The 12,374-nt window shown below is 50.4% G+C and overlaps 1 protein-coding gene across 1 annotated transcript in view; it reads left to right on the forward strand.

The window, feature by feature from the left end:
- Positions 1-1,733: 1,733 nt before the first annotated feature.
- Positions 1,734-12,374, forward strand: part of CHST8 (carbohydrate sulfotransferase 8) — a gene marked incomplete at its 3' end in the record, with an annotated part of 70,830 nt that continues 60,189 nt past the window's right edge. Inside the window, exon 1 of the mRNA XM_080908523.1 lies at positions 1,734-1,867. Within this exon, the coding sequence (XP_080764649.1) occupies positions 1,738-1,867 (130 nt within the window). The 5' untranslated portion in view covers positions 1,734-1,737. The remainder of the gene's footprint in view (positions 1,868-12,374) is intronic.

A 12,374-nucleotide genomic window follows, 5' to 3' on the forward strand; every position in this document is an offset into this window, starting at 1 on the left:
GGGAATCAAAGCCAGATCCTATGAAAGAGCCACCAGTGCTCTTAGCCTCTGAGCCCTAGCTCTTCCCTCCTAAGTTTGCTTCTGTGAAGTGTTTTATCATCACAATGGGAAAGTAATAAACCCTCTGAGACCATCTGTCCGAAATCCTGGCGGGATGTAAGTCCCTGCAATGGTGTGGGTGTGGTTAAAATATTGTGAGCATCAGGGGATGCGGCTGTAGGCTTGCAACAGATACCTGGGGGACTTCCTTTGTCCACTGACCTTTACCTAGACCACATGGGCTTGAGTGAGGCCCCACAACCTCCCAAAATATCACCAACAACTGGAGACCAGGTGTTCAAAGACATGAATCTGTGGGGGACATTTCAGACTCAAATGAAAGAGAGGTGTCCCTATCAGAAAAAAAAAATAAATAGTTGCCAGGCACAGGTGGTGCACACCTGTAACCCCAGCACTCGGGAGGCAGAGGCAGGTGGATTTCTGTGAGTTCGAGGTAAGCTTGATCTACAGAGTGAGTTCTAGGACAGCCAAGGCTACACAGAGAAACCCTGTCTCGAAAATCCTTCCCCCACCCAAAACTAGATAAGTTGTATTATTTTATGGGTAGGAGTATTTGGCTTTTGTGACTGTCTATGCATCATGTACATACAGTGCCCATAGGTGCCAGAAGAGGGCATCCTAACCCCTGGAACAGATGCTTGTAAACTGCCGTGTAGATGCCGGGAACTGAACCCGGGTTCTCTAGAAAAAGCAGCTCAGGTTTCTTAATCACTGAGGCATCTCTCCATCCCTGGGATGTGGATCCATCATGTGGTCCGATTTACTTGTACTTAGAGCACGGAGGGCATTTCTTCCGTTCTTGTGGTAGGACCGAGGTGACAGACAACTCTGCATCCTCTGAGTCTGCAGAGGCCGGAAGAGCAAACAGGGATGGAGGGATGTGAGGCGCCTCTGGAGGGAGCCTGGTGTTTACTGGGAGGCTCACAGTGCTGGGCAGGGCAGGGGGGCTGCTCACTGGGTACAGCCTGTGACTGTGAAGGTTCTCACCACCTTTAGCTGTCCCCCAGTGAGAGAGTGTGTCTCTCTGCGGCTTTATGGAAGGTGCAGACAGGAGACCGTTGTGGGAAGGGCAGAGGTACAGGGAGCAACAGAAGACCCTTCAGCCTCTGTGGGCATCAGAAGGTCAAAGTGGACAGGCAGGGTGGTGAATGGCTGAAATCTCAACACTCAGGACTTTGGGAGGATGGTGAGTTTGGAATGCCTCTGGGCTGCATAATGAATCAGAGTCCAAAAGGGGGGGGGAGAAGGATGTACTCACAAAACACACACACACACACACACAGAGAGAGAGAGAGAGAGAGAGAGAGAGAGAGAGAGAGAGAGGGAGAGAGAGGGAGGGAGAGAGAGAGAGAGAGAGGGAGCGAGAGAGAGGGAGAGAGAGGGAGAGAGAGGGAGAGAGGGGGGGGGAGGGAGGGAGCGAGAGAGAGGGAGAGAGAGGGAGAGAGAGGGAGAGAGAGGGAAAGAGAGGGAGAGAGATCCAGATGGGTTAGACAAATCCAGACAATAAGACACTGTCACCAAAGTGACAGGGGTCCCAGCCTGCCAGAATATCCTGCAACTGAACCCTGCTTCTTGCCTTCCATCTTGCAGACCCCAGCCTTGATGGACGTCTGGTGTGGATAATGAAGGAAGAACGAACCTTTTACACCCAAGAGGTGACCCCGGAGCACGCCCCGGATGACCCCACGACTCGAAACGATGCGGCTAACCTGCATGTTCTCGTCCATCCTGCTGTTTGGAGCTGCGGGCCTCCTCCTCTTCATCAGCCTCCAGGACCCCATAGAGCTCAGCCCCCCGCAGGTTCCAGGTGAGCCCCGGGGTTGCAGCTTGCCATTGTGGGTCCACATGCAGACCTGTCTGGTGGCCCTGGTGTGCCGGGGCTGGGGGGACGGTAGCCCTATAAACAGAGAAAGGGCCCTGGCTTCCTTCTAGCAGGTGTTGGTGTCAGTGTGGGGGTGTCAGACCACCAATTTCAAGGCTGTGGCTCTGGCTTCCGTAGCAGTTGAGCAGCCCCTGGTGTGGGCGACAGAGAGGCTGCCCATCTGGTCAGCCAGTTTGTTGTCTTTATGAGTCTCAGACTCAGGAAATCCTGCCAACTCTTGGGACATCTTCCACATTGTTCTGAATACCAGCAGATAAATGTCTTTCTGTTTTTGAAAAATGTCACTGGGAATTAAACCCAAGATCTTACCCCTTGATCTTTTTTTTTTTTTTTTTTTTTTTTGTTATTACTTTTATTTTGATTCATTGTCTGGCCTTGAACTTGTGACCCTACCTTATCCTCCTGCGTTGCTGGCCTTATAGAACTGCACCACCAGACCCAGATGAACATGTCTTCTTTGGAAAACTTTTCTTATAGCTGGGTGCAATAGTACATACCTTTATTTGTTTTTTTAAATTTATTTATTATATATAAGCACATTATAACTGTCTTCAGACACACCAGAAGAGGGCATCAGATCTCATTACAGATGGTTGTGAGCCACCATATGGTTGCTGGGATTTGAACTCAGGACCTCTGGAAGAGAAGTCAGTGCTCTTAACCACTGAGCCATCCCTCCAGCCCCAGTACATACCTTTAGTCGTAGCACTTGAGAGGCAGAAACAGATACAGATGAATCTCTGAGTATGAGACCAGCCTGGTCAACATATTAAGTTCCAGGCCAGCCAGGAAATCCCATCTCAAAAAAAATATTTTGTTACATTAATTAATTATGCTACTTACTGGGTGACGGGCCTGCTGGTGGAAATCTGGGGAGCCATTCTTCTTCCGACCCCTGATTATCTTCATGAACTCACATGTCTGGATTATGACTCAGCTTCCCTGTCCAGCCCTGGGGATCCCTCAAATCTGGTCCCTCCAGCCTGAGACAGAAATCAACTCACATACTGGCTTGGTGAGGCTGAGACCCACTCTTACCATACACCCCGCTCTCTCTGTGCCTGTGACCCATTGGAATGCCTGCTGGGGACGGTGGGGTACAGAGAGTGACAGGAATGCATGGGACACTCAGGGCAGATAGGAGGAGGAGGGCTCCAGTGCTCTTGATGCAAGATATGATGTAGCTGGTTGTTGCAGGCATGGGCCCGAGGCTGGGGGTTAATCTGCTTAGAAGGAAGGGGAAAGCTGGGCTTCCAGATCACAGCAGTAGCAGAGATCTCTTGTGAGGAGCCCTCAGAGATGTGCTTCCTCTCCGGGGACACGGGCATGAACATACTGCTTGCAGGAACAGGATGGAAGAGATGTGCAAGCCAGAGGTTTAGCTCAATGGCTTCCTGTGACACAGCCTGCAGCCTGAAGCACTGGAGGGATGGGTACCCGCTCCCTACCCAGGGGCTCTTTCCCTAGCACTACCCCCAACTCAGGCCCCCCCTTTTTTGTACCACTTCATTGTTTTGCTTTTGCAAACTGGAGCTCTGAACCTTGACGCAGTGGCCTTGAGCCCAGATTGAAGGCCACAGGCCTCAAGAGGAAAAGGAAGAAACACACGTAGCGCCCAGATCCTGCCTGAACCTGGCAGCTGCTGCCAGAAGCTCTGCATGGGGTGGGGAGGCTGATGAATTATCCCTTTCATCCCAGTGAGTAAGAAGCAAGTTCAGTTGCAGGCCCTAGAGACAGCAAGGTAAACCACTGTGCTGACGCATTCTGGGGTCAACCTCTACAGCTGGTGGCTGTCAGAAAATGGATCCAGCTTCTCCCAGCTTCTGAGGAAGCGAGCGTTCGTGACCGAGCTGGCTCCTCTGGGGACTTTGTAGCCTCTTGAGAGCTCTAGAATAGCTAGTAACATTGAGTCGGCACAGCCGGGTCCCACAGGGCAGAACAGTCACAGTACAGGAACTAAATGGTCCCTGTGACTATGTGTAGTCTCTGCAAAAATAAACCAGAGAACAAGGGAGCTTGGAGGAATCGTGCCTCTGGTGGACACCCTAAGGTGTGTGGTTGTGGCGTATGCACAGGCCAAGGGTCTGACTATCTGATGTCTGCACTGTGGGAGGGGCCTGGGAGAAAAGGCATACGTGTACATAGGGTGTCCATATGGGACAGGAGGGTCCCTCTGTGGTTCATTTCTGGGATAGGCCATCTGTTGCCAGGTAGGATTCTGCTCTGTTGAACCTAGGGTACGCCCTGCTATGCCAACGGCCGGCTGGTGGAGCCGAGGCCTTAAATTCGCAGGCACTGGATTCCTATCCCCCTTCCTACCTAGCATTGCTCCGAAACAACTACCCAAGTGCACAGATGTGTGAGTTACAGGTGGGTGGGAAGCAGACGTGTGGTTGGGCGTTCTGAGCCTCAGACCCTCACACTCAGCTGAGGGATTGCGGGTGAGCATCCCCTGCAGTGGGCGGAGCCAGGTAAGGAGCGTGGGTGGGTCTTCATTCTATTGGCAGATGCAAGGGAGCCACCCTCCACGTGTGCTTACGTGATGGGCAACCCTGCAGGTCTATGTAAATCACACCAAACACAGTCATAAAACTTTAAGTAATGCTTACGTCCCTTTCCCTGAGCGAAGCGCTCCTGACACAAGCTGTTTGTGTTGATTTGTTACTATTCATTTATTCCTTCCCTGTACCACTCGCAGCAGCCTAATTGTGATTCGGTACCAAGAAAGCAATATCAAAGTAATTTTCCACAACATTAGTTACAATTTTCTTCTGATCCTTCAAGTGAAACAACCCCATCCTGTTGGCTTCTCCGAGCACATAAACCTTGATTACATTTATCTGTTGGAAACCATTGCTTACAAAGCGTATGCGCCCAGTTGCGTGTCGGGTGGTCCCCTGACGGCCCTGACCAAGTCCTCTCCCTGGGAGTCTCTGTTCCAAGGAGGTGTAGGCTACAAGGCGGTCCTGTCGGACAGGGACACCCAGCGGGGACTGAAACACAGGGAAAATCCACACCGTGGTATGAACTTCGCTGGGACTAAGGGTGTGAGTTCTGTGGATTCAAGAAGGCTGGCAGATCAGCGCCCAGGAGCCAACTTGAGAAAGGGAATGGATTTCATCTGTGCGTGTGGCTCTTGGGATCCATTGCTGATCGGATCTCGCTGTACAGTTACTAGATGTGGAAAGCTCATTGTTCTAGGCTGCTTTCCGTCGCTGTAATGAACGCCATAAAAAACAAAGCAGCGTGCGGGGTTGTCATCTTGTAACTCCCAGGTCCCTATCCATCTCTGAGGGAAGTTAAGCAGGAATTCAAGGCAGGAACCTTGGAGGGATAAAGGTGGTTGGTGCTCTCCCTCTCTGACTCGTATTAGCTAGCTTTCTTGTATAGCCCAAACCCACCAGTGTAGGGATGGGACTGCCCATGGTGGGTTGGGCCTTTCTTCGTCGATTAACATTTAAGAAAACGCCTTACAGACAACGGGCACAGACTAATTTGATAGAGACAATTTTTCGGTTAAGGTTCCCTCTGGCCAGGTGACTCTAGGTTTGTGTCAGATTGACAGGTGTAGTTAACGATGACATATCTGAATTTCTTCAGGGCCAGCTAGCCCACCTCAGCTTGTCTAGGGCATCAAACAGAATCTTACAGAACTACCAGCTTCTGTAAGGTGGGTGTCTTAGTTAGGGTTGGTATTGCTGTGAAGAGAAACCATGACCACCCCAACTCTTATAAAAGAAAAAAAAACATTTAATTAGGGCTGACTTACAGTTCAGAGGTTTAGTTTCGTCATGGTGGGAAGCATGGCAGCCCCCAAGCAGACATGGTGCTGGAGACAGAGCATCAGCAGGAAGCAGGAAGAAAATGAGACACACCAGGCCTAGCTTTGAGCTTCTGGGAGTGACACACCTCCTCTAACAAAGCCACACCTACTCCAACAAGGCCACACCCACTCCAACAAGGCCACACCTCCTATAACAAGGCCACACCTACTCTAACAAGGCTATACCTACTCCAACAAGGCCACACCTACTCCAACAATGCTATACCTACTCCAACAAGGCCACACCTACTCCAACAAGGCCACACCTTCTCTAACAAGGCCACACCTACTCCAACATGGCCTCACCTTCTAATAGTGCCCCTTCCTGTGGGCCTCTGAGGGCCATTTTTATTCAAAGCACCACAGTGGGCCATGTTCTCTTTTTGAAAATAACATTATATTTTAAGTTTAGAATAGAGCTAAGGACCTGACAGAAACAACGGTCACGGCTCCTGGTTTCAGCCCATCACAGGTAGGGTCAGGGAGAGCATTGTTGTCACAGCTTGAAGCAAATTCCCCTCCCGCACTGTCAGACAGGAAGCTGAGAGCATGGACCAGAGTCCCATCTCCGGTGACGTACTTCCTCTAGCCAGGCCACACCTTCTAAAGCCCCCATGATTCTGAAGACGAGCCTGTGGGTACTGTAGATTCAGACGATAACAGATAGGTGCCCTCTAGCTAACCTTCATTCTAAGATTAGATTTCCTTGTTTACCAGAGAATTCTACCTATCTAATTACAATTATTTTTCAGTCTACAAGATTGCAAGTCCTGAGGCCAGAGCTTCTGCCCCCGGGATGTTTGTTTCTATGCTCTGCTTCCTTTATTTGTGAGACCATGTATAGCCACGTAGTTCAGGCTAGCCTCAAACTTAACGCTCCTGCTACAGCCTCTCCAGTGCTTGCTGGAATTACCTAGCTAGGAACACATGCTAGGGTTTGAATGCAGGGCCTTAAGCATCCTACGCAAGTGCTCAAACTACTGGGTCATGTGACCAGCCCAGAAGCTCCCTTCTTGACCCTTGAGAGAAGGCTCCCCCTTCCTTCTCCTAATAAAAGACCAGACTAGAGATAACAGACTCAGCACAAAGACTCTGAGCACTTCAGAAGGCCGAATCTGCATTCACTTTGGCATACAATTTCAGTAGCTGCCTTTCTCTGTGAACTTTGTATCATAAGGAAGATTGGGATGGAAGAAAAATGAACCCCAAGTGCCTGCCCCCCCCCATTGCCCCAGCCTGGCCAGGCTGGCCCCATCTCTCTCTCCCTCTCTCTCATCACATCTCTCCCTATATCTGAGTTTTGAGGTCCAGATATGGACCCAATTCACACATAAATATTTCAGTGGCTCTCAGTTCAGATGATAAGGACTCTTATTTTTAACATTACATCTCACCATCTTATATTCCCTTAAAAGCATCCAACAGCTAAGCAGGCAATCCTTGAGAAGCTGAGGCTGGAGAATTCCAAGTTTGGGGTGAGCCTGGGCAATATAGCAAGTCCTTGTGTTTAAAAAAAAATTTTTTTTAAAGTCTCAAATGTCTAGTCAATGTTGAAACTTAATTTGTCTCATAAATATAAACCTGTGTGTCTCCAACGTCTTACTCGGTACTTAGGTCTAGCCACACAATGCCGTTTCCCGATGAATCCATTAAAGCTCTCTCTACATGGAAGTTTCTGTCTCTTCCTGTTTACTTCAGGATGCTGAGCCCCAGGCCATATAGAATGCTCCCATTGGGGTCTTAATTGATTGCAGCTATCTGTCCCTTATCTTCTGTGCTCTACCTACGATTGGGAAAACCTTGCAAAGCAAGCACGTATAGATTTGGTTTGGCTCCCCTTGGCTTTCTAAATAAGAATTCATGTGTGGCTCTGTGGTCTCCTACCAGGCGCTCGTGCCCTCCTGCCCCCTTGTAATGTCTGTGAGCTGCCAGGGAGCATGCCTCCATCTGCCCCTCAATCAGGGGTCACACTGAGGCCTCATCCGCCTTCCGCCATTTCTTCCTCGTTGCTTAAATGGGATGGAGTTTGTCTCAACGGGGCCAGGTGAGTTGCTGTCAGCGATCCATGAAGGGAGTGTGGGACCTATGGGCTAATTGAAGTCATAAGAAAAAGATAGGGCTTGGCATTTCGGGCTGGCTTCCCAGTGCTAGGGGGACTGAGGCAGGAGCATGGAGAGGGTTAGAGCATCTGGGCTAACCCTGGCCATGGAGTGAGTTCAAGACCAGCCTGAGGTACAGGGCAAGCAAGAGAGAGAGTGGGGGGGGGGAGTGAAGGGAGGGAAGAGGGGGAAGGAAGGAGGGGGATATCTTATTATGCAGATCTGTTGTAAGACCTTTACATAATCCTTTTTAAAATTTGTTAATGGAAGCTGGGGCGATGGCTCAGTGGTTAAGAGCACTGGCTGCCCTTCCAGAGGACTCAGGTTCAATTCCCAGCACCCACAAGGCAACTCCAGTTTCAGGGGATCCGATACCCTCACACAGAAAGGCATTCAGGTAGAACACCAATACACAAGAAATAGAAATAAATAAATACGTCACTTAGAATTTTAAAATTGCATTTATTTATTATTTATCCAGGGGTGGGGCACATGACAGCTCATGTAGAGGTCTGAGGACAACTTGCAGGACTAGTTCTCTCCTTCTGGGTCCTGGGGGTTGAACTCAGGTCATAGACTTGGCAGCGGGCACCTTTACCCACTGAGCCATCTGGCCGGTGCAAGTTCTTTATTGTTTGACTCTTGTAAAGTGGCTTTTCCTAAAGTAGGCTCTCCCTACATTTCAGAGCTCTCTCCCAGAATGGAGTAGCTGTGGCTGAGGTACCATAGTCACAGCCCTGTCCCTTCTTTGATGACCTCTGGTTTCGACCACTGATGGCTTCTCTTTCTGCACTGTACCCTAGGACAGTCATTTCTCAGAACAAGAATATTTCAGAGTAAAACCCACCAGTGTTGACAAGAGCATTTACCATGTGTAAAGTCTTATGCTAAGCAAAGACTTTTTTTTTTTTTTTTTTTTTTTTTTTTTTGAGACTGGAACTCCCTGTCTAGCCCAGGCTTGTCTGAAAATTTCTAGTAGACCAGGCTGGCCTTGAACTAGATCCTGCTGCCTCTACCTCCTGAGTGCTAGAATTATAGGCATCCACTACCACACCCCAGCATGGTTCTTATAACACATGGCTCCTGGTACCGTGTGCTCAGTGGGCACTAAGTAGCTCAGACACAGAAATCGCAACCAGATAGATCCTGCCAGCCTCTGACCATGTCAGGCACCCTCACGGGCATATTGTACACCTTTGACACTATAGAAGTCCCTATGAGTTACTTGCGATTGCATCATTTGGAGATGAGCCCAGTGAGCTCAGGGAGGTGAAGAATCATGCCACAGAGGCCAAGGCCTCAGAGCTGGCCTGTGCTGTTAAACATCTGCTCCCCATAGCACCCCCCCCCAGCACACGAGGCTACCAGCATTGTGACTGAGGCCTATATCACATTCCCGTGTTGATAAATATGTTGAGGCCAGAGAGAATAAGGCCTGTGAGGAGCTCTGAGGGGCTTGGAGGCCAGAAGCTCACCTCTGGCTGAAGAATCACTCGAAACTCATTCTAGGACTGGAGAGAGGAGGGCTCGGTGGTTAAGGGTGCTTGCTGCTCTTGCAGAGGATCCAAGTTCGGTTCCCAGGATCCAGATCATGTCACTCACGATTGCCCAAAATGCTTGCTCCAGGGGATCCAGCCTCTGGAAGATGCCTTCATGCTCACATGCACATACACATGCATATTCACATAAACAAAAATACATCCTCTGTTGTCCCAGTGGCTGCATGAGATAGGGAGGGAACATGAGGTTGAGAAGACATGCCTGAGCAGGACAAGTGGAAACACGGGATACAGCTGATGGGACCACAGGCCCAGGACAGGCGATGGGAGAAGGGTACAGCACTAGTTACCTGTGCCATGGCTGAGCCTTGGTCCAGGATTCCAGTTAGAGAGTTTTTAACCAATGTTGGATGACACAGAAAACAAATGCTGATTTCGTTTTGTTTTGTGTCATGTGTTATTTGAGACCTGTGTGTCCCTGTCCTGGAATTCACTCTGTAGACCAGGCTGGTTTCGAACTCAGAGATCAGACTTTGTCTCCTGAGTGCTGAGATTAAAGACATGCACCACCATGTCTGGCTTGAGAAAGGCTGATTTTTAAAGTGTGTGTGTGTGTGTGTGTGTGTGTCTTTCTGTCTGTCTGTCTGGTCTGCCTGTCTGTCTGTGTCTGTCCATTTGTCTGTCTGTGTACCATGTTCATGCATCACTCACAGAGGCCAAAAGAGGGAGGCAGGTCCCCTAAGACTAGAATCACTGCTGGTTGTAAACTAGCTGTCCAGTGTGGCTGAGAATAGAGCTGGTCCTTGGTCCTTTGCAGACAGAGGCAGCCAATACTCTTATAGGGAGCCATCAGTACTGCAAAATACCTGACAGACACAACTTAAGGGAGGAAGGGTTTGCTTTGGCTCATGGTCTCGGGACTTTCAAATCATTATTGAGATACAATCCCTAAGATGTCTCTGTCTGTAGTGGGGGTAGAGGCAGGGTGGGGTGTAGTGACGTTTCACCTCCCAGTAGACCAGGAATAAGATAGACACATGTATTCCCTTCAAAGGTCTGCCCTAAGCACCTGCATCCAACACCCAGACCCACCTGGCCACCTTCGAGACAATGGTATCAACTGTGGCTAGTATGTTCAGAACATGAGCCTGTGGACCACTTTGCAGATTCAAACTGTAGCAGATACCAAGGAGGGTTGTTTGTGAGCAGAGTTGTAACGTGGTGGGGGTAGGGGAGACATCTGGGGTTTCTGGCTGTGGCAGATGCAGATGCAGGTTTCCCTTTCCAGGGTGGTAACTGACAGGGAAGGGCAGGGGTCATGGGTTCTGTTTCAGACTTAGGGAACCCGAGATCCTGGGCAGCCTGTGTGGAGGTATTCTGTAATGTCTCAAACAAGGGGCTCCACACCCCCAGATCCCAGTGATGGCGGACAGGGCTGTTGGAGAACTCTCTCTGGAAGGAGCTGATATGGATTCACGTGTGTGCTGGACTCTGCCCATGTTCCTTGTTGGGCTAGATGCCGAGGTTAGGATCAGCCTTCTGCCTGTTCTGGGGCAGAATCGTGGCATATGGGTCTCTGGGTTTGCTAGCTGGGGAGAGACCTGTGTGAGTCTGTCTGTACCCCAGAGGACCCAGCCAACCTGAGGTGGGCGAGGGGTACAAGCAGAAGTGAGGGTGAATGGAGGAAGACCAAGTAGGTTCTGCTTCAAGGAGCACACAGTCTGGAGATCAAGGACAGGGGCTTGAGCCTTTCCCTAGAGTCCCCCATGGCATTGTGGGAATGGCACAAAGGATGCTGGGAGAGAAATAAACTCACAGGGAGGCACTCAGAGGACAAAGGTGGCTGGGAGTCGTGCCCCTCCAGAAGGTGAGGGAGTCAGAAGAGCTTCCTGGAGTCAGCCTGCCGAGGGATGTCCACCTAACGTCTCCAGCAGCCACGTGGTGCAGACCTCAGGTGGGCGTGGCACACTGTGTGTCTGGGAGACTCTCTCTAGAGCACATGCTGCCGACACTCTGACCCAAGACTTCTCAGCCCAAGTCCACAGAGCCGAAGTCCTAGTGTCTGACTGACTCTGAGGCTCCCATGTTGTCCTCCAGAGACAAAGCTGTGCTGGCTAGACCGTGCATGACTCTCATTCTGGGTCCCGCATTGCCAGGGGTGTGGCCCTATTTGTTCAGAGCAGAGGGCTACTCTACAATTCCAGGTCCTTCTGGTTTCTACGGAGACTACCGTTGTCTAGGTGTGTCCCCTGGGAGCTTCGAATCCACAGATCCAAAAGTGATAGCAGCCTAGAAACTCTCAGCCAGCCCTCAAAGCGTTATGACATCCTACCTGGACCTTAGCACTGAACCCTGCCCCCTCAGAGCTGGGATATTGAACGTCTCACTCCTCCCAGGTCTGGGGAGCCAGCCCCTCCTACTTCCACGGAACTGGCTGCTTTCCCCAAACAGGTGGGTTTTCCCACAATCCCCTGGAGCCTGTTTCCTGAAGCCGTTCTCTAACGGCGGCGTTGCGGAACATCATATATATTTTCCTCTAAGCCTTGTGAGGCTGACACATCCTTGTTGTGACTGTGAATATCAGAAGTGACATGTAATTGCAGTGATCCATCCTGTTAAGTAGCTGGTGATACATCACTGCAAAATCAGCCCGGCTGGGACTCTCAGATCCCAGTGTTTCTAAACAATAGACCTGTACTATCTTCAAACTTGCTGAACACCGCCCACGGCTCGACCGGGATGCCTGGCCCTCCCTTGTCTCACCCTTCTGGGAACCTCAGAGACGCAGATTCACTTGGTTTTCAGCTCTCCCGGGCACGCCTCTATGCATCACACAACACAGCCAGGTTCTCCCAGCCAGGGCTGTGGGCAGAGAGATACCAGGCCAACTGTTCCGTCTACACTAGTGAGGCCCGTCTACACTAGTGAGGCCTTGCCCTTAGATTCCAGGAATCTGTGTCTATGTTCTTCCTGGGCCAGCTCAGTCCCCATGGCCCAGCAGGAGGAAGGAA

Source organism: Micromys minutus (genome assembly GCF_963924665.1).
Source record: "Micromys minutus genome assembly, chromosome: 32".
In the NCBI taxonomy this organism is placed as follows: Eukaryota; Metazoa; Chordata; class Mammalia; order Rodentia; family Muridae; genus Micromys; species Micromys minutus.